Raw genomic sequence first — 23,390 nt, 5'->3', positions numbered from 1 at the left:
AATAAGTGAATTTTGAGTTGAGGTAACGAGACCGATAGTTAATTAGAAAGAACAAAAAATAATACATATTTGGAACCTGATATGTATTTCAAATATTGCAGTGTTCATTAATAGACTCTAGATTTACATTACTACATGAATTGATATAAAAAATACTAGTTAGTATTAATTAATAGCAATATTAAATGTCAAAAATTAGTACTTTCTAAAATGACCTCTGTCATTCTTTTCCACAATAGTTATTTATTAGGCATATATATAATATTTAAATATTTTCATAGATAGTAAGGGTAATACATTCATTTTATACTTTTCGAACCATTTCTTTACCATCCGATCTGTGTTTTGGATTCTTATCCTGCTGACAGATCTACTTTAAAAGCATATCGATTTCGGCATAAAGAAGCGTAACTGTTTCCAATATGTCGATATAAATTTCCTTTGTCATATTATTTTTTATTCAATACAACAGATCCACATCAGAGTACGAAAAACCGCTTCACATTTTAATGTTTTCGCAGCCACGCTTCATAATACCAATTTTAGGCTTAAATTCGTCATCTTTTCTTCGTCTAACTTACCATTTCCTATTAGATCTAAAAATATTTTATTTTGCAATTTCGATTGCAGTTTCTCTTAATATTAGATTTTGCAAATGTATATTATTTTACTTAAATTGTACTTCTCTGGCGATTCTTTCATGTAGATAAAACTCTTCTAATCGGCTCCTTAGGGTTCTAGTAATGACAGTTAGGTCCGTCCCGAATTTTTATATTAGACAGATCTTTTAGTGCTTCTCTTCCAATCTGTTATAAAGTCTATGGCTCGTTTTCGTTGTCGACCTCTGGTTTCTTGTGGCATTTCTTTAAAACTTTAGCAATGACACACTCAGAATATTTTGCATTCGCAATAAATGCATAATTGATTTCGCAATTGAAGAATTATGCGCCTTTCTTCAGAAGTACAAATATATATACAATAAATAATTAAAGAGGCTTAGACTATATTAAATTTGTTAAAAATGTCATCATATAGTTAATATAGATAATTAATATAAATGGATGACGTTATAACAGTTATTATAATAATATTAATTAATAATATTATTATTATAATATTTGATTTCCAACACTTGTTTTTATAAATGATATTACTTTGAGCGTAACTATATATTTATAATGAGTACATTTTTTGAGTTATGTATTTTACACAATATTTTACAAAATAATAATAATGCGAATTTAAAAAAATATTTTTTTAACAATTCTCTATGCTGGTTTATAATTAATAATGTACACATATGCTACAACGACATGAGACACGTAACGTTTAACATATAAAGTTAATGTGAAATGTAAGAATCAAAATACCTGTGAAAATTTGAATCTACCTATAGTATAATATTTAACAATATATTAAAATGCTTACAATAAAACTAAAGCTGTTTACAATGTCCACATACATGTATTGTTTTTATCAATTTACAAAAAATGTTTTTGAAAATGTCTATTTCGTTACTTTACACTGTCCCTCAGAAGAATCCTAAAATTAAGACTAAAATTTGTACAGGGTAGTTAAGTCTCTCTGTATGAATGTAGCATTATTTTTAAGTGCAGAATCTGTATAGTATATTTTGTAACTTGGTCTTACTATTCTCTCTAGTAGCTGGTAATTTTGGAGTTGTGCAAGAGGCACCTAAAAATGGTTATTAACTGGCTTGAATAGATTGCAATGGCAGTATTATTGTAAATTGCACTTATTTAGTTGGCCTTCCAAGTAACTCTACAGCGTGGAGGATTAATATTTTATTAAATATATATTTCATTTTGAAATGAAATTACAAATATCCAATTTATGCAATTAATTTTAATGATAATTAAAAGTTCAAGTTCAGCATAAATGAAAAAAAATTAAATTTTTGTAGAAAACATTCTTAAAAAATCAGGAGACTCAAAACCATTAGGATTGTTCTCTGACAAAACAACCAAATCTTTGTGAAATAATTTGTGGTATTTAATAATTGTTTTTTTTTTCAATTATTTTTCTTTGTGGTACATGTTTTTTATTTGACTTAAATAGCATTGAACCTGATATGTATTCCAAATATTGTAGATCTTAAAACGTTCTTTAATGGACTCCAGATTTATAAATAATAATATTAATATATAAGCTGCATATAATGATATAAAACAATAATGACTCATTAAGACCTAATTTTATTATTTGTGTCAAGCCCCTGGCTCTCACAAATTCTGTTTTATTTATAGCACTAGAGTTTTATTTACTTTAATAATATAATGAATTTCATAAAATATGCAATTTTGAAGATTTGATTAATTAGTTGGTTTATTATTCCTTAGTATGTATAATTTAAGAATTTATATAACATTTAAACGACAAATAGTAAACTAATTATATATGCTCACATGAAATTAAGTTTTAAATTTATTGGAAAAATAAGTCAAATTATTAACTCTTTTATTATAAAAATCTTTTGTTATTTGGAAACAAATTTAGTTAGTGTATATACAAAATTGTTACATACTATGTAAAACTAATTGGTCACAAATTTATACTACAGTTTTATTAACAATTTTAAAAACATTTTATATTAATTAATTTATGTTTTATTAAATGAAATGTAAAAATTAAATCATAAATTCGTCATTTCGATTGTAGTTTCCCTTAAAATTAGACAAAATTAAATCATATATGACTTATCTATCTTTTATTTATTAAAATGTTTAATTTAACAGCAATACTTAGAAATTATACATTATCCTTATAAATTTAGAATCGGAGATACTGTCCAACTAATATTAATAGAATCCACTTTCATACGTAGATATTACAGATTGATATGAAAAAATAAATTAAACTTAAAAAAATGGGCAGTAATCTAGTTTTAGAACATGCCATTCCCATTATCTCCCACAGTGGATCGGCACAGTTGTAGTAACACAGAGCGACAGAAGACCAGTTGAACGCGCCACCGCTGCCTTAGTGGCTGCGGCGTGGTACTACCGTACACACACGCGGCCATAGCGTAGAGCACCGAGTCAACATCTCCGTCTCTTTTCATCTTCTGCGCCCTCCGCACGTTCCCTCCTCCCTAGCGTCGCGCTCCTCTCCACACCGACCGCGTACCACCACTCCGACGCTCACCTTAGCAGGTTACCCACCTGAGTACCACCGACCATCGACGTGCAGGTGCTTTTTGTCGTGGGTTACACTTGTCTATAGCCCAGTGGTACTATGCTACACATTTTTTGTATGGTTATCTTCAAATAAGGGTAATGAAAAACGTATGCAATTCTAGTTTGATTATTTTTGGGCACCATTTTATATTTAATATATATTTCAATACTAAAAAATGTTTATCCAAGTTAATCACTCCTTTTGGTTTAATAATCGTAAATAATCGTAAAATAAAACATTAATATTTATTGAATTCTATCACAACCAGATCTTTATAAAATTAATATTTAAAAATTTACAAAAGAAAAAAATTTGACTCATCTGTTATTCACTATTTTGAGTTATTTCCAGGTAAACATTCATTTATAAAGTTCATGTTTTTATTTAAATATTAAATTATGTAATCGCATTTAGCATACACAACGTAAAATTCCACAATTCAGTAGAAAATGTAATTGATATATCCAATAGAATTGATAATATTAATACGTATTATTATTATAAATATATTAATAAATAATTATGTTTTTTATTATATTTATTGTATAACAATTTTCATTTGAACATTTAATAGTGGTAAATTAAGAAAAATGATTTCAATGGTGGATAAAGAGTTAAACTTTTGCACTGAAGTAAATAATAACAAACACAAAATGAATTATTGATGAAATTATATTTTTTAAAATGTTTATTATATAAAATTCTTAAATATAAAATCTAAATTCAATAATCCAAATAAAAATAAATAAATAAATAATATAATAATAAATTATCCGATTATTTAAACATTCTTTCAATATTATACTAACAATATTCTTAAATTTCCTATCAATGTATATCGATTTTATTATTTAAAAACAATTAGTTATTAAAATAAAAATTTTAATTATTTAATTGTTATTCCAAATTTCTTACTTTATTTATTTTCTTTTAATCATTTTTTAAAAGGTAACTACTTAATAATAAATCTGTAATAACATTTAAAAACAATTTACAAACTAAATTCTGTAATTGTAAAAAAGTAATTAATAAATCAATGAAATTAAATAAAAATTTATGAACATATTTACATTATTAATAATTTAATATTTTAAAATTGAATTATTATTATGGTTTCAAAATTTGTCTTATTAAAGATGAATAAAATAATTATTCCTCCAATTTTCTTATTGTATTTATTTTTTAATTCTTTTATTTTTTAATGTAACCACTTAAATATAAATAATATAATAACATTTAAAAATAAATTAAATTTGATTAGAAAAAATTTTAATTAATATTTATATTTATGTTAAATATAAATTTATAAGGACATTTACACATAATTAGATACATTTTCAAGAACATGTGTTCTCTTTTAATTTCTAATTAAAATAAATAGGAATACAAAAAATAAAAAATTACAATTTAAAATATATTATAACAAAATTTACGTAATTTAATAAATTAATAATTATTATAAATAAAATTCGGTCGTTCAATTGGAAAGGTTACTTAATTATTTTTAAAATTATTATTATAGAGTTAATCATTCACATAGATTAAATTTATAAATTTTTAATGTGAACATTTGATAATTTATTTAATAATTCATTCTAAATTATTTGATTTATTTTATGAAAATTTGTGTTAAAAATAAATTAAATATAAAAAAATATTCTCAAAAACAATTTGCAAACTATTTTTGATAATTTTAATGAAAATTTTAATTAGTATTTATGTTTAAATTCAACTAATACTCACTATGTAATATTAAAAATATCTTTTTAGGGTGTTTTGTATAATAATTAAAAAATAAAATGAGCGTACGTTTTTAACCATTTCAACTCTAAAAAATTAAAAAATTCCAACATAAGACAAAAAAGATAGAAAGAGATGATAATAGTGAATATAATTCTGAAACCGAATCCCATTAGCGCACCGCCTGCCCCGCCGCTGGAAGACATACGCGTCCCAGAGGCTCGGACCTCGCCAGAGCGCGGTTCTTCGTACCGCGGCCCCATCAGTCCGTTCGTACCCACAACGATCACCGCATCGTCCATTGTTTTTTCGTACCGCGTCCCGGAACCGTGTACCTACCGCAGAGCGTCGTCCCAAAACCCAATCTCCGGCCTGTCTCTGCGACCGGGAAAAACTCAATGCTCAAACATACGTTTCACCTGTGCACCGAACTCCGAGATGTAACTACAGTGCGAGCACCTGTTTTGTTGTGATCGCGCTCCTGTTTGGATTCTGTGGTGGTTTTTTGAAGAGTGTTCACAAACGTTCTTATTTTGGATTTTTCAGTTCGGTAATATGTAAAGTGGACAAGGTTTTTTCATTTTTCTACCGTACTATTTAGGTGAGAAACACTTTCAACAATTTCCAATTTAGTCTTATTTGTTCGGTCGTACTGTAATGTGTTACATATTATTCAATCCATTAAGAAGAAATGTCTTTAGCATATAAATACGAAGGTACTTATTATACTTATTAGAACAGTCGTAATTGTATTCAGAAACCTTAAAAGTACCACATTTAAAAGGTGGATACAATATCGTAAATCGATTGAAAACATTATGGTGCCATATTGGAAAGTTATGTAGTATTTATATGGACAAAACTGAGACACAACCTTATTATAAATTACAAAATGATTAAGAGGTACTAACTAAAGTACTAACTTTGGAAGTAAAACAAGAAAATTCTATTTTTGGCGATCATCGATAAATTTGTATTGTTTGTAAATAGATTTATATCATGTGATAATAGAGGAGACATGTCAAAAATTCCATTAATTACCATAATGCAGGCAAAATGGATAAATTCTATTTTGGATGCTATTGTTTATATAAGGTTTTGTATTTTATGATAGTAGAGAAAATATCCCAGAAAATTATTGTTAGATAAAAAGTACCTGTTAATTGTTAAAAAACAGAATTTCGCTTTAAATTTGGGGAAATATAGTTTAGAACATTTTAAAATTATCAATGAAAATTCTGTTCTGGGGGCAAAGTAAGTAACTATTTTTAAACGTCGTAAACATAATTGTGTTGTTTATGTTTTTATGGTCTTATATTTAGTGATATAATAAAGCAGATATTTCAAAATTTTCAATTATGTTCCATTTAAAAACAATATTCCTTTTAAATTTTCGATATTCAATGAAAAATTACAGTAGACGAATATATATTGCAGAAATATAAAGTGTGAAGCTTCTGTAATTATATTTACATTATTATATTATTTAATATGTTTTAAATTTAAATTTTATAGAAACTTCATCTTTCTGCAGTATATATCCTTCTCGAATTTTTCAGTTATATAAAATTCGAATCATCAGGTACATTCTGTTGAAATATTAAAAAATAGTAACAATAGAATAGAGCACTATTTTAAATTAATATTTCAATTTAGTATCTGAAGACGTACCGAGAGTTGAAAATTATGGTTGAAAATAATTTTTATACATTGTTATTACATTTTAGTAAAAAATATATTCTAATTTGTGATTAAAAATTACTCATTATTAATAGTATAATAAAAATATATTAATAAGATTTGTACTTCACTACAACTACTTATTTTGTAGTTTTGTTAAAACAAAATAATAAAAGAGTATATTTCTTGTAATATTATATAAATCAAAATATTTTATTTTTTTTTAATTAATCAAATGGTCAAATTGGTTGTTTAATTGAACAAGTAAAGAAAAAAAATATTGAAGTGTCCCTGCAAAACATTAAAAATATTTGTACGTTTCCAAGATGACCGTTAAAAGGCCTAACACAACTGATATCAAAAAAATACATATTTTATTTTTTCTAATTTGACATTAAAAGGTGCTTTTAAGGTGTATAATTATTTATTTTGAAAATATTTTTTGTGTATTTTTTAAATCTCTAAATATAAAGTAATAATAATATTATAAGATAAATTTAATACTAAAATAAAGGTTTTTTTATGCCTTCCATATTTTACCAAAATTTTGTGGTGTATTTTAATATTATATAATTAATATATATATATGGTGTATTTTAATATTATATATTAATTATATATTAATTATAATAAAAATATAATAATAACAATAATAATAGAAAAAATATTATTAATGAATGTAATCTTGAAAAAACGTTGAAAATATTTAAATTTGCTAAAATGATCGCTGAAGAGTTCACTGAGATCATAAAAATCATTTTATTTATTTTTTCTATACATTTTACAAAAATTTAGTAGTCCTTTTACACTTTTTTATAAATTTTTCCACATTTTCGACAGGAATAATAATTTTTTCTATACCTATTTTTTTCTAATTCTTAATAATTCTTATATTATTTTAGAATGGTCAAATCTTAAATAGGATATAGAAAATATTAATTATTAGTAATTTTTTATATATAATTTTTTCTTTTTATTTTTTACACAATTTTTATTATAATAATAGATATTGAAAATTATTATAATTATTAATTAGGGAAGTTTTTAAATTTAAGTTACTTTTATTTGACTACTCTTATAAAATGTTACTATTTGCCTGTTATGACTGGAACTGGAAAGTTAAAACGTTTAAGTAGTTTCCCGTCTTCTTAATATTAAAATATGCGGATGGAGTTGCAATATTTGATTATATTATGAATATACCGGTAATTACTAAACGTTATCTTGCACAAGAACAGTTGCAGATTATATGCAACTATTGCCTTTGGGGAAAATTCCATTCAAATAGCAGTAGTCATCACTTGGCCTCTTTACTCGACATTTTTCAAAAGATAAAATATACATTGTTACCATAAAACGAGAGGTTTGAAGATAAATTCATAGTAAAAATTTTGTAAATACAATTATATCGTAAAACTTTTTATCCTAGTAAAAACATCATAACTGTTTATTGTTACACATTTAATGTCTAGCACAAAGTTCAGTGTTAACATACTTTCAACAAACGATATTTCGCATATCCATCCCAGTAGCGTCATTTTTTTTCTGCTCCGGTGACACATCGGAACAAACGAGTTAGGAAACATCCTATGTTTCAGCAATACGCCGATAAGATTTGTTTGATTACCTGTCAATTAGTAAACGATCATTTGTATATTTATTATTAACCAATGTCTCGGATGCATGCGCATTGAAAAAATGTCGAACAAAAGAATGGCGCAACAGCAAAGACCGTTTTATCTCCGGTTCCTAACAAAAACACGAGCCGTGTTTCCCATAAACCTTGCCATTTAACAATTACGACTCGAATCGGCAACGTAATTGTTGCACCCTGTCGTCGAAACGATGGTGAATAGGAAAGCGAGGACCCCCCTCGGTTTGACACCATTGAACGGTACAAACACACCCACCAAGAAGCGTTTTTTTTCTCGTCCCAATCGGATAAATAATTTGAACTGGTGCATTTAATTATTAGCCATTCAACTGTTCCCTCGATCTATCGGTCCAATTTGGTCGGTTCGCAATTAAATTTATCGATACGCGCGGAGAAAGTTAGTTACCCGGTGCACTTGGAAGATATGCTTTCTCTTGTGTATTGAACTATTCGGTTTGTGGATATTGATTGTAAAAGTAGGTGGATGCGAAAAAAGTGTGAGAACGGACTTGTGCAAACAATTATTTTCTTTTTAGTTTCTGTATTAGAACGAGGGTCAAATTTTTCGTGGACGCAATGATGAAAACTAAAAGCGCTAATTTGTTTGAAACATTTTTTTAGTGGGTACAAGAAGTTACGAAGCATATTAATATGTAGAAATTATCATATGATTGAAAAAATCTGGGCATATTGGCATTTAAAATAATTAAAAATATATCAATGAGAATTTTTTAAAATTAATTCTATTTTTTAATGAACATTGTTTGTTAAATTTTCTAATACAGTACAACACGAATTTACAAAATAATTTTTTTCTTGAGTATAACAAAAATTTTTAAATTGTTCATGTTATATTTATAATTTTAATTTAATTAAATCATTTTTTTAAATAAAAATTTGTATTTATTCAGTTTAATAATAATCTTGTGAATAGTTAATAATTAATAAAATTATAATATATTTATTAGAAATTTAGTATCATCAGAAAAATTTTAAAATTAGTTTATTGAATAATTTAAAAAATTAAAATTTAAAAATAACCGTAGAGTTTTAAATTTTTAAGAATTATTTTATATATCAATTTCAATCTTATTTTATTTATTTTTTTCTTTGATCATTTAACATAATTAAATAATAATTACTAAATTTTTAAAAAAATTATTGTATATTAAAATATAAAAAAAAAATATTTTAAAGATTTTAGTATTGACTTTTTCAATTTTACATTAAATGGGACAATGTAATATAATTAAAAATATTAAAAAATATTTTATTTAATAATTTTATTTTTCAAATATAACTTGAATACTAGTTTTAAAGTGTTATAAATAAAAAATAAACTGTAAAATGATTAAACTCTTACTGCATATTTAATGTAAATGTAAATAAATATTTTACAAATAAATATTAAAATAATATGTTGTGACTAATTTTTTCCGTGTTTTTTTTTCTTATTTATTGTCATTATTTAGATGAATTTAACATATTATATATTTACAAATAAAATTTATTTAGCATTTTCATATTAACAGAAATATTTAGGACAAGATTTCTTATATTGTGAGCGGGTCATAAAAATTTTGGCTCTCACAAGTAAATTTGCCTGGATTTCAACACACAAAGTAACATTAATGATGTTTATGTTAATAATGACGCGTCTTAATTATATGTTTTAATAAGAATTATTGTTTTTTAAAATATTTATTATTATTTTTTATATATATTGCATTTTATTATTGTAAATGTTTTACAATTTTAAAGATTTTATTGACACACGAGAGAAAACAACACGCTATTTCAGTTTTACGACCAACATTATCCATTAATCCGAAGAGAGACAAAAATAAACACTTGATAACTAATTACACCAGTTTACCTCAGAAAATCACATGGAAATTAATTTTTTGTTCTACAATTTTTCATAAAATTCAAAAATAGTTTAAGGGTATGCTTGAAAATTATTGGTCTTTGAAAAAGGTTTTGTAGTTCGATAATTATAAGTGAATATTGAAAAAATATTTTTTCGTCTTTTCCATATTTTTTAACTTTGAAGCCTTAAAAATCACAAGAAACAGATTAAAACAAACGTTTTCTTTACGTGACTCTTATAGAACATTCTTTTACACATACCCTCAATATGGCCATTTAAGTGAAACACTGTTTTATATGACTTTTGATACAAATTCTTTATTTTGTACAGAAACTAATACTAAATATAAAAAAAAAAATGTACGTTTTCATGCAACAATTACTGGTTTGCCAAACCTTTTTTTGTCATTGTGATTTTTATCTCCTTAAGCAAGTTCAGAATATTAAATAAGTTCAATTTGGCCAGTAAAAAAAGTTCATAGTAAGTTCATGAATGTTGTAAATCCAGTTCTTATCGAAGCATCTATAGTTAAGTATAATGCTCTCCATATAAATTACAGCCTAATAAAAAACTCAAGAATTTAGATGTTAGTAGTTCGGCAACATCTTATCATCGTTGTTGTAAGTGTCAATGTATCCTTTCAAAATAGTGTTCCTGCATACTCGTCAGAGTAATTTTCTTCTAATTTAGTAGCTAAAAATGATGAACATGGCGAAAATTTTTATCAAAAGATAATTACAATGAAAGTAAGACATCAGGATTATTTGAAAGGGGATATTATTACTAGACAGTTACACGAATAATTGATTAAAGGCGGCCAACTTTAAAAAACCATTAATCTCGAGATCGTGTTGAAGTGGGTGTTCCTTTCGAAATTCGGTTCAAAGACAAAACAATTTATTTAAACAAATCCGACACACCCCGAAAGGAAAAAATAAAAAAAAAACCGGCGGCATTTCTTGCGGTTTTTCACAATGTTAAATATACGCACGTTGCGATGACACATTTGTCAAACATTATCTAAACCACAAAATTTCAACCACCGAAATGAATAATAACAATTTTATATCAACTTCCGAAAGATATCGATGTGTGACGTAACCTCTGAATAAATTATGTTAGATGTGTATTTTTAACGTGGCCAACACCACAAAGTTACGAAACGTCGCCGAATCTCATAATATGTCATTAGATTTGATTAAACAATTGCCCGTTTGTGTTTTATGCAATTTATGTGGATCAGTTACAAAATTGTATCTTAAGTCACGATATTTAACGCCGTGCATTATTTTTATCGCCTTACATAAGACAACACTCGCAAACATCATGATTTATATTTCGGAATGGATTATTAATTTGAATTGTAAGCGTTAGAAAATGATAATAACGAGAGAAAAAAAACTAGTTTGCGATACAATTATTCCTGAAATATTCCGTCCGTCGATCAGTCGTTCCGTGAATCGCATTAACATATTTCGATATAATCCCGGCTAATAAGTGTGGAACAATAGTTATCTGTATGTTAATACACTGATTTGTTATGTTAATATTTTTTATGCAGAATTTTCATAATTTAATAAAACAACAAGCCATAATTTTTATGTGCATGCAATTCTCCGAAGTCAATTTCCATTTATATTAACAATTAATTTTCTGCATGCAATTAAATTCGCACTGGGATAATTACAATTATAATTATCGCTCCAGACAGGACCTAATTACAACGTATAATTGCGTTCGAAGAAAAACAAAATAATAAGAGAAGAAAAAAATTATAAGGAAAAAGCGAAGCACTGTGGGATGGAACCCTAGGTTTGTGACCAAAATTCTATTTGCGTCTTTATTAGGTGACAGCATCATGATTTTTTTTATTTATTTGGAAATTAATTGTATATTTTACAATTTTTTAAGAATAAAAAAAATATATAGAAAATCTCAATAACCACTGGATTTAAGCTCCTTCTAAATTGGATATATGCAAAAAATTTCATAAAAAAAATATACATATTTATGATTCTGTGGAAAATTAAATATATTAAATATTCTCCTTTTTTAAGTAGTGAAATAAACTGTCAAAAATAGCACATAGTATTGATTCTATACTTAAAAGTATTAGTATAAGTATAGTATAATTAGTATAATATTTCAATGTTCTATAAATTCATAAAAAAGTATAATTTTTAATTTTTACACCTAATTATGGACATATATACTTTTTATGAATTTTGGTATATACCATATCAGAGTGCTTAATCCAGTGGTGTAGTCAGATTTTCTATAATAAAAATTGCTAGTATAATTTCTTCAATTTTTATGCCTAAAAAATTAAGCTGTAGTTTTTAATTTTGGGCCAAAAAACATGACTTTTGCCTATAAGTACATATTTTTATGTTTTATAATTGAATAAAAGTTTGTCAAAATTGGACAAAAAAAGAAACAAATTTTATAAGGATATTTATATGGACCACATTGTATTTGTATTGTATTGTGTTTTACAAATTTTTACAATTATTAAAATCAATCGAAAATATGAAAATGGAAATATGGGACATATACAGTGTGCCTTTTCGAATTTTGGTATGATGTTCGAGAGATGAGTCCTAATGAGACTCTAATGCATATCAATAATTAATTGATTTAATAAAAAATATTTTTTACTTTATTTTTCATAATTTTAGTATTTTTTTATAAATGTTTTGTGCAACACGTTACTGTTTCAAATTTTATCTCATTTCAAGTAAAAATGGTTCTCAGATTTCATAAAAAAAATTATTACGCTGTGTTATGGAACTGATAGAGAAAACTCCTTAATAGACTTACCATTAAATTATGTATTAAATCCACTAATTTTTTTATTGAAATTTTCATATATTTCATATATGGCATTGTTTATGATACTTAAGACTATCATAATTTAAAATTTGAATTTGATTGAGATAAATGCCTGTTTAAAACTTGATTGAAATTAATTTTTCGGTTTTTTCAGTTGCAATAAATTTTAAAATTATATATTATTTTCCACACAAAAAAATATTGATTTTTAATTTGATGAAACTTTTACTGTTTTATTGTTACTTAGGGGAGTCATTTTAAAGTCGTTGAAAATTACGTGAAACTTCTGCAACCTTTTTTCAGGCGTAATCATTTTCAGTATTATAGACATTCAAATTTTGAGACCGGATTACAAAAATTTGAAGTTTCCTCCTTAAAACTACATATAACACATTTGCCATTTCAAATTTTTTTTTATGTCCTTTTGGGTAAGTCCATCCCACCGTGCGTTGCCATCGCGAATAGTGAAACGTTAAATTTAAATACAATCCCGTGTCGTTTCACGCAACATCCACAATGCGCGAGTTGGTGCTTCTGTGTAAACGCGAAAAAAGCGTCATTGCCCACACATTGTTCTGTCTTCGAGGGACTAGAACAAATTAGCAATAAATTATTTAAATGTATCCGGCGCACATAATAGACAAATATACGCCCCAGCGCGGCCGGGCTAGCGGCAGCGCCGTATGCAAATCTAATATATTCACCGTATCAAATGACAACCACATGACAGATTGTCTCTGCCGTTCAATTATATTTTCTAATGGTAGCTTTCTCGGAAACCTCGAGGTGGTACGCGCATGAATCTATTAATCGGACAGGCGGGTGTTCTTCACTTGTCGCATTTTTGATTCGATTAATAATTACAGAAAATGTGAATCAAAATAAAAAATATTTTATTTTCGTACAATTACCACAATAAAATGAAAACTGGTAATTCTTCAAAATAACATTCTATTTTTTATTTTTTTAATTCTTTTTGCTTTGCTTTATCATTAAAAATTATATTATATAATATTACATTAAATTAATTTGTGAATTCTTATTTGGTAAATATTTATAAAACACTATTCATCATCATCTTAAATATTATTATTATTAAAATATTTTTTATAAATAAATAAAAAAAAATGTCTGATGGAAATTTTTTATTATTAAGATCGTCAGTCTTACATAAAATACCTGTTTTATGAAATTACTGAACTTTTTAAAATTTAATGAATATAAGAATAATTAATTTATTAATTATTTAGATTGAAAAAATAGAAAGTACATACTTTAAAATCTTATTTGACTATAATTTATAATGTTAATAATGTATAAATTATCCTTCTTAATAAATTGTCAATTTCAAGTAAAATGTTATTTAGTAATCAAATAAATATAAATAGACACAATATATTTTTTTAAATCAAATTTTATTCTCTATTGTAAAAATTACATAATTTTATGATTTTATTAAACATACAAATATTTGTATAATTAAATAAGATGTAATTGAAATTCTTAATATTAAAAGTTACGTTTATTATAATTTTATTGTATTTAATAATATTAAAATAAATTTTCATAATTTTTTTAGTTACAAATATCTTGTTTTTTATGATTTCGCTGGAATTTCTTAATTATTAAAATTTCAGTTATATAAATGATTCATTATTACCTATTTTATGAAATTACTGAAATTTTTAAAATTTAATGAAGGTGTCGTTAAGTTATATTTATATTATATTTAATGATCTCTAAATAAAATATTATTAAAATTCTTAAAATTCAAAACTACGTTTATCCTCAGATATTATTCATAAATTCTTATTTTAAAAACAATTTTCAAAATTTTACTTAATTTTATCAATTTTACTTGATAATAATATATAATTTAATAATTATAAATATCTTGTTTTTCCTTTTAATTCCGTTGGTATTTGAAAAAATAGAAAATTGTAAATGTAAAATGTTATTTGGCAATCATTTCAATTTTAAAAATTACATAATTTTATTATTTTATAAGACATACAAATATTTAATTTCTTAAACTTAATAAACGATATTGACTAAAGGTAGTAACATAAACAATATTAAAATAAATTTCCATAACATAAAATTAGCAAATATTTTTTTTAATAGTATTAATAATTAATTTGAATAACTAAAAATTTAAATTTTAAAAATTTTCTAGGCTTTTAAGGTTCCATTCATTTTATAGATTATTGTTATAACTGTTAAATTACAAAAATATTTAAAATCAAAGAAAATAAAGGTTGTATAATAAATATATTATAAATATTTGTCGTTTTCCATAATGAATTACCTTTAAAAAGATTGTTAAAACTTTATTATTTTTCTAGTTTCTATGAATAATTATAAAAATTAAAATAAGAGGTATCCGACCATCATTTAATTATATGTATTTTAAAACTTGAGGACAATTAAATATTTCACTTGGTTGGTTAGGAAAACCGCAGTACACGTATTTTTTTAACTCAGTATATCAAATTTTACTTTTACCCACTATTTGACTAATTCCATCGAATTATGTTTATAGACAAAAGTTTTACCGCATTTATTTATAGTAAAAAAAGTACTCAGCTCCAAGACATTAACAGCCATTACCCGATATAAAAAGTGAACTTATCAGGATCTGCGGTTTTTCCTATTACGCTCACGATTCGTAATAATTCATACAAACAATTGATATTCAAGCATTGTCGTAATGATTCTGTTTTAAATTTACATACTGGTTTGCAAGAATTCTGCGGTTGTTACTTCAACTTGCCGCCGTACCTTGAATAACACAAACGCAAAATCCGTGATCCCATTTTTATTTTTCTTTCGCAACACTACGAATTTTGCGTGAGAAAGTCAAAAACCGCATCGGTACGTGCGCGAAATCCTCATTTCTTTTTCCATTCTATGTATCATCATCCTTCATACATATTTGATGCGCAGCTTTGTGAATGATGGGGCATTCCTTCGTCTCCGTTTAATATTCATCCGACCGGCGAAACGTTTTCGAGAAAAGAAAAGCGTCATACTCGCCGTTCAGACAAACGATCGACCGAATCGATCGATAAGCCTCGATGAGCGTTCACATTCCACGTAGAAGTAATTAACGTTGGAACAACAGTCCGAAAGCGTATGAATGATTCTTTTTTTTTTTTTTTTTGAAAGCTCGAAAACAGGTACGTGGCCGAGTGTTTGCGATGGCTGGCACTGTTTATACAGCCATTATGTTGGCTTGTTGATTTTTCCATTCCGAGAATTTCGAGAAATCCCGCGTGTGTTTGTCTTTCGGATGACTGAACAGAACCACGGGTACCGTGATTTAGAACCCGACTTGTTTGTTTGTTCTTCCGAGGCTGGACGTGAGTTTTTATCGGGTCTTGGTCATTTGGTAAATTACCGATCTTCTTTCCGTACGTGTAGAGTTTGTTTGAGTTGTGAAACGGACGGCGGGGCGTGCCTCTAACGATGCGCGTCTGTTTCAAATTGGGTTTTTGCGCAACTTCACCATTCCCAATTCGGACGAAGTGTAATAAGACACATTTCCGGCGTAAAAGGATGTCTTCTATTTGCTGTGGAAATTGGCACGTTCCAAATTTTTCTACGTTAAACTAGAAATTCGAATGAACCGGTTAAAACTGTTGGCCAATTGGGTTCGTGTAGATGCCATTAAATCGTTCGAATCGTTCTAATTTATGGTGATAATTAAATTTGGGCGTACAAGCTCGCACAAGGAATTTCTTCCCCATTTCACAACTCCGTTTAATTTGTAGATATTAATTAGTTAAATATACATTCTCACGATCGGGCTCTCTCTATACCTGTTTGAACAGTGTTCGACTATAGAAAAGTCATTAATTATAAAAAGAGAATGTGATCTTTTTTACGACGTGTGATACAGTATCGTGGTCGTTCTCTCCTCGTGTCTCGGCACCATTATGAGTTATACATTTTTCTACTTGTCAGTCACCAACAGTGAAAGAAACTGGTTTAATGAACTCGGAATGATGCTGCATACCACCGCGCTTTCGGGATCTACGGTTCACACAAATGGATTTTGTTGTTTTCTAAGTGTTTAGCCACATAAAAATTGTTTCGTTATAAATATTTTCCGTGCAATTATCGTAACGTGTTTAATGCAAAACATGTTATGCAATTTTACCGGTTGTTAACAAATTAATTTAGCGGTTATAAGTGTTTACTTTACTTCGTTAAATTTTCTACTTGATTCTCTAATTTAACTCCCGAGAACCGTGTACAGTTTTTTTTTTAAATTATTCCCGTACTGCTAAAATTAAACTTACATTTTCGTTGTTGTAGATTCTCACTAAGATGCCGGAAACAGCGACATCAACGGCGCCATCTGACGACAGACCGCTGTCGCTCTCGCGTCGGGACTTCCCCCTGCCCTCACCCGGTTCCAGCCAGAGAAGTTCTTCGGGCGGACGTTACGACAACCTGCCTACGTCCCCCGCATACCACCACCAAGTGCCCCTGCCCAGCAGCATGAGCCACCACCGCGAGTCTTCCGCCTTCGTTCCAGTCGTACCGTCCAGAAATATGCATCCGATGTTGTACCCGGGAGATCTTCATCCCTTGCTTGGTGAGAATTTTCGCTTTCGTTCGTTTGATTGTTGGACAACATATAGTTGTTACAGGTCCTGAGTTGATGAGGGAAAGCAGGGACAGATCGGAAGGTGGTAAATCGTCGGGGGAAAGTACTTCGGGGAATTTCTCTGGAGTCAGGAAGTCCTCATCGAGTTTCGATCTGATGGCCATGATGGCCGACAAAAGGAAGGAGCTGGCTTTGAGGGAAGAGGTCGCGTGTGTGGCTGCTGCCGCCCATGCTGCCGCTTTGATGTTGCCGCATAGAGCTGGACCACCTCCAGGTAAGATTATTTTATTTATAACGTGAATTATCTAAAAATAGTTTATTTATTGATGTTTATTAATATTCTAAACAACATTAGTAATACTGCGGTTTGACCTTAATAAAATTAATTGACAAATTATTAATAACTCATATGTAATGAGCCATTTGCGGTTGTAATTTGACTACCTTTGATATCACGAAATGATCAATTTCTGAATAGTTTTGAAACAATAGATTCTGGAAATTTGTTATTGACATGCAATTTAACTGTTCCTCCTCCGTAATTAAAATTGTTTTTCCATTTAAAGTAGTTAAGATCTCGAAACCGCAACATCTTAAACCAGGATATAGAAGCACGTTTGACATTTTAATTTATTTTTTTACCATCACATAAAATTTTATTTTTAGAATTCTTAGAATCGTCGGGTAGCAACCAACCCCACACATATCCGGCCTTCCTGCCCAACACGCCGGGCGCCGCCACCTTCTCGTTCCCCGGCAGCAGCACCCTCTTTCCGCCGGGTCCGCCCCAAATGCACATCCACCCGGACCGTAGATTGCTGAGAGCCCCGGGTCGCGCGTCCAGGCCCAAAAAGCAATTCATCTGCAAATTTTGCAACAGACAGTTCACCAAGAGCTACAATCTGCTGATCCACGAGCGGACGCACACCGACGAGAGGCCTTACTCCTGCGACATCTGCGGCAAGGCGTTCAGACGGCAAGACCATCTCAGAGATCACAGGTAAGATTTTTTAAAAATGTTCACATCTTGGCACGTCCTTAAAGAAGAGTGGATGAGTAAGAAGACGAAAACTAATCCGCTTGTTTGTTTACGTTTGGTTAATTTACGTCACAGTGAATCACCAAATTAAAAAAGGGTTAATTTAGCTATTTATTGGGTAAATTTTGGAGGAAAAAACTTTCTCCTTCACCAGATAGTGGCGGGCACAGATTTATAATAAATCCGGCACGTCGAAATGCACAATATAATCTAATTAGTCCAGTTCCGTCTGAAATTTATGGGACACCACGAAAACCAGCTTGGGTGCGAGTGACTGCTGAAAATTTATTCGGAATCCGTAACATAATCTGAAGGAGTGGTCCTAGGAGCCGGTCCCGCGTGCTACCTTTTCCTTCGCGAGCGGTTACTAATCAGGTTAACAGCGAAAATGTCAGAATAAAGATTTTACGCGGCCGCCATCCAATTTATTTTTTTCTCCGCGGCGCGCCGCATAACCGTACACCCTTTCTCCGCGATTCGCATTATAAAAGAGCGTTTAGTGTGTAATCTACGTCGCTGAGGTTAATGACGCAGAAAAGCATTGGAAATGTGTTCTTTGTTCGGCGCAGCGAATTCTTCGCGACCATTGTAATATATGAATAAACTAATAAATTATTGTTTTAAATACAAAAATATTTTCTTGAATAATATTATTAAGGTATATAAATTTAAAATTACTATGTTCATATTACATTTTTTAAAAATTTCTAAATCAATTAACTTACATTTCTTTTAATGTCTAAAGAATATCTTTAACTTCTAATTTGATTACTTCCAATATTAATTAATTTAATCTCGAAATCTATTTATAAATTTACGAATAACATTGAAATTATATAAAATGAAAAGATTATAAATTATTTTAGATTATATACTATAAAGTATAAAAGATTGCTTGAAATTAAAATTTTATAAAACATTTTAAATCACTCTAATTAGGCTTTACTTGCTATATAGAAACTTAATAATCTCCTGTTTTAAAATTTAATTAACTTACATTTAGTGTTGATTTTTTAGCTTTATAAATTATTTTTTAGATAATGAATTTCATTGAAATTAAGTAAAATGAACAAATTATAAATTATTTTTAATTGAACAGTAGTATAAAAGTTTATATTTGAAATTAAAATTTAATAAAATATTTTAATCACTTTAATTATATTTAAATTTTGATATCTTTATTTAAAATTGTCTGTAGAAACTCAATAAAATTATATTTTCGAATTCTTGAATAATCTTGTATTTTAAAAATTAACTGATACATCATATTTAGTTATGATTTTATATTTTTATAAATTATTTTTTTAAGATAATAAATATTTGATTTTAAGATATTTAAACTACTCTTAAAACAGATTGTTGCTCTTTAAAAAACATAATAATATATAAATAATCATTTTCAATTTTTAATAAGCTTTAATTTCCAAAATTTTTAGTAATTTTTTAAAATTAATTTAAATTATATTTATACTTTTTAGATAATTTTATTTTTTTTATAATTGTTTAAAATAGTATAGAAACTCAATAAAATTATTTTTTTTTTGGATATTTGAATAATCTGCTTTAAAATTAATAAAATTAAAATATTTAGTATTGATATTATATTTTATTATATTTTTATAAATTATTTTCTAGAAACGGATATAATATATACAATGTTTTTTTTAAAATAATATATAGAAGTCAAGTGATTTTTTTTCTACAAATTTCCCATTTTAAAATTTAATTTATTTAAAATGTTGATTAAAATAAAAAATTATTAAATATAATATAATGAAAATATTATAAATTATTTTATAAAAAAACTTTAAAAAAAGTATAAAAAAAATTAAATCACTAATTACTTCTTAATTTCTCAAAATTATATTTAAATTTTGTTCATGTTTGTTTAAAATAATATGTAGTGCAATTTTGAATAATATCCTATTTTAGAATTTTTAGAATTTATTTTATATAGAGATTATATAAAATCAAAAAATTAAAACTTATTTTGGTCTGAAAATATTTTATATAGGGCATAAAAGTTTTTGTTTTTTATAAAATATTTTAAATCACTATAATTTAGCACTAATTATTTAAAAAAATTAGCTGTTTTGTTCATGTATATTTAAGTATTTATTTTTTAAATTAGTTAAATTTAAAAATGTAATAAAATTAATAAATTGAAGATTTTTAGTATATGTAAAATATATTTATTATTTAACTTTAAAACTCAACATATTCAGTTTTTAATAAATATAGTTTTTAGTTTAATTTAATAATTACAAAAATTTTAGTATATTTTAGTATTCTATATATTAATTAAATTTGTTCATATTTTGAAATCGGACATACGTATTTATTTATTTTTATTTCGTTAAATATGAATTATAATAAAATAAATAGAATATAAATTATAATAACTTGAAAAATATAAACACTCTAGTATTTTTCATAAAAAAAGACGAAGACCATAAAACAAATTAAGCAAGAAACATTAAAATAAAATATTAAAGCTAACTTGCAATAAAATCCACATACATATTTAGTTTCAGTGAACAAATCTCGATACGATAATTCCTGAACTTTCACATTTTACGCTCGAACATGTCGGACGCAAAACGACGCGAACACGTAATAAACCTATCAAATTGCGAAAGCACGTTAGATAAATAATTTTCGACTGGAACAATTGAGATTTTGTGGTTTACAAATATTAATTGCATAAGTGCGGCTCGCTTTTAATTAGACACACCATTAACAAAGGCCACAATCGTCGATATACACGTTCCGCCGTAACCTATAGTTTCGAGGAAAATTCTTATCACGCACTCTGCGTTTCGCAACATCGACAATGGATCAATTTCGATATTTATTAATCGAAAAATAATATTCGTTTGTTGTGCTGTATTGTTTTGTGTACAATGCGCAAAACGGTACTGCTAGAATTTGCATGCAATAACTTGTTGGCTTGCTAGAATTCGCGAGGCTTGACTGCCTCACGTAACCACAGATTGTTATTTGCAAAAGAACCATAAAATTATGACAGTACATTTTGTGTTTATGACATAAAACACAAAACGTTCTTATGTATATTTTAGATTTTATTACACGAAACAAATCGCTTGGATATACATACCTGAGTTTTTATTATTATTATACGAGAACTTACCAACGAAATTTTTAAACTGTTTGCGGAACCAAAAATTTATAATTGCATTCCATAACTGATTTTTGATATAGAAAAATTGTCTTTCTCTTTCATTTTTTAAAATGCTCATGCTGGCACAACCTTCAAATTTAATTAAATTATTATACAATAATACTATTAAACAACTTTCTTATTCTTAAAAAATAATAATACTAAAAAAATTCTTTTCAATATTTAATTGATATATAATATCAAGTTTTAATCTTGTAGACATTTATGTGTACATACATTCACAGACACATACAAAACAAATTAAAATAAAATAACAATATTTTAGACTCTACAATTCTTTTGAATAAGAACACACCAAAAAATTGTAATGTTTCCTATCGAAAGATTTCAATATTTATTATTTGGTTATGTAAAAACATACACATAACAACAAGTTGTTTAAATGAAAAATGTTCAAAGTAATTTTTGAAAAATTAGAAAAAATTACTTACATTCTTTGAAATAATATTCCTAGATTCTCATAATTCTAACCCATGTCATCATAGCTGAAACAGAAAAGTTATTTTTACTATTTAACAACTTACAAGTTGTTATGTTTAAAATAAAAAAATGTTTGAAGAATAATTGATATATAAATTTTTTTAATTCACGTGCAATCTTTTAAATAATGTTCTTAGATTCTAAAAATTTTAACCCTGTGTCAACAACAGCTGAAACAAACAAATTATTTTGATTATTTAAAAACATACATTAATTGTTAGAAATTTAAAAAAAAATGAAGCAAGTATATTAAATGATATTCCTAGATTCAACCAACCCCATGTCAAGAAAGTTGATAACATGTAAGTTATAAGTTTTTTCTAATAACTTTCAAAAATCTTAAAATATTAAATGAATGAAAACTTTTTACTTAAAATTTTATGTACAATTAAAAAATATTAGAATATATGAAGTAGACATTTAAAATAATAAAAATAATAACATTATTATAACTTGAAAATTATAATTTAATTATAGTTATAACTCTTTGAAATATTTCTTCATTGCCATTTGACCATTATGTTATTTAAAATAACTAATTTAATTGGAAAAATTATTTTAAAAAAATAAGGAATTTTGAAATTTTTTTATTAATTGTTAAATAAAAAATTATAAACACAAAACAAATTAAAATAAAATAACAATATTTTAGACCCCACAATTCTTTTGAATAAGAACAAATCAAAAAATTGTAATGGAATTCTATAATTTTATTTTCTAAAGTTTTATACTTTAAAAACTTAAATTATTTTATTTCATTAAATTATACTATAATAATATTATCAGTAAACAAATTTTTGTTTCTGTAAATAAAAAATAAATAATATGTATATAATAAAATCATTCTTAATTTTTTTTACTATTTAAAATTTTCAGCATGTTTTTTTTAATAAATTAAAATTCATTCAATCAATGTATCGAACTAAAAATGTGTTTTTTATTATACGTAGTATAAAATACAATTATATTTTTATTAAGTGTAAGTATAAGAAATTGATTTGTTGAATGTTATTTTAAAAACTAATATTGAAAATTTAAAAACCAAAAAAATTTAAACTTGTTTGTTTTCATTTAATTTCA

At 26.5% G+C, this 23,390-nt stretch overlaps 1 protein-coding gene across 1 annotated transcript in view; it reads left to right on the top strand.

The window, feature by feature from the left end:
- The first annotated feature begins 5,232 nt into the window (after positions 1 to 5,232).
- Positions 5,233 to 23,390, top strand: part of LOC109600587 (protein bowel) — a 42,724-nt gene continuing 24,566 nt past the window's right edge. Inside the window, exons 1-4 of the mRNA XM_020016757.2 lie at positions 5,233 to 5,539; positions 17,295 to 17,577; positions 17,633 to 17,863; positions 18,256 to 18,589. Of these exons, the coding sequence (XP_019872316.1) occupies positions 17,307 to 17,577; positions 17,633 to 17,863; positions 18,256 to 18,589 (836 nt within the window). The 5' untranslated portion in view covers positions 5,233 to 5,539; positions 17,295 to 17,306. The remainder of the gene's footprint in view (positions 5,540 to 17,294; positions 17,578 to 17,632; positions 17,864 to 18,255; positions 18,590 to 23,390) is intronic.

This window comes from Aethina tumida, chromosome 1, assembly GCF_024364675.1.
Source record: "Aethina tumida isolate Nest 87 chromosome 1, icAetTumi1.1, whole genome shotgun sequence".
In the NCBI taxonomy this organism is placed as follows: Eukaryota; Metazoa; Arthropoda; class Insecta; order Coleoptera; family Nitidulidae; genus Aethina; species Aethina tumida.
Note: the sequence above shows the minus strand (reverse complement) of the source record. Positions and strands in the feature narration are given on the sequence as shown.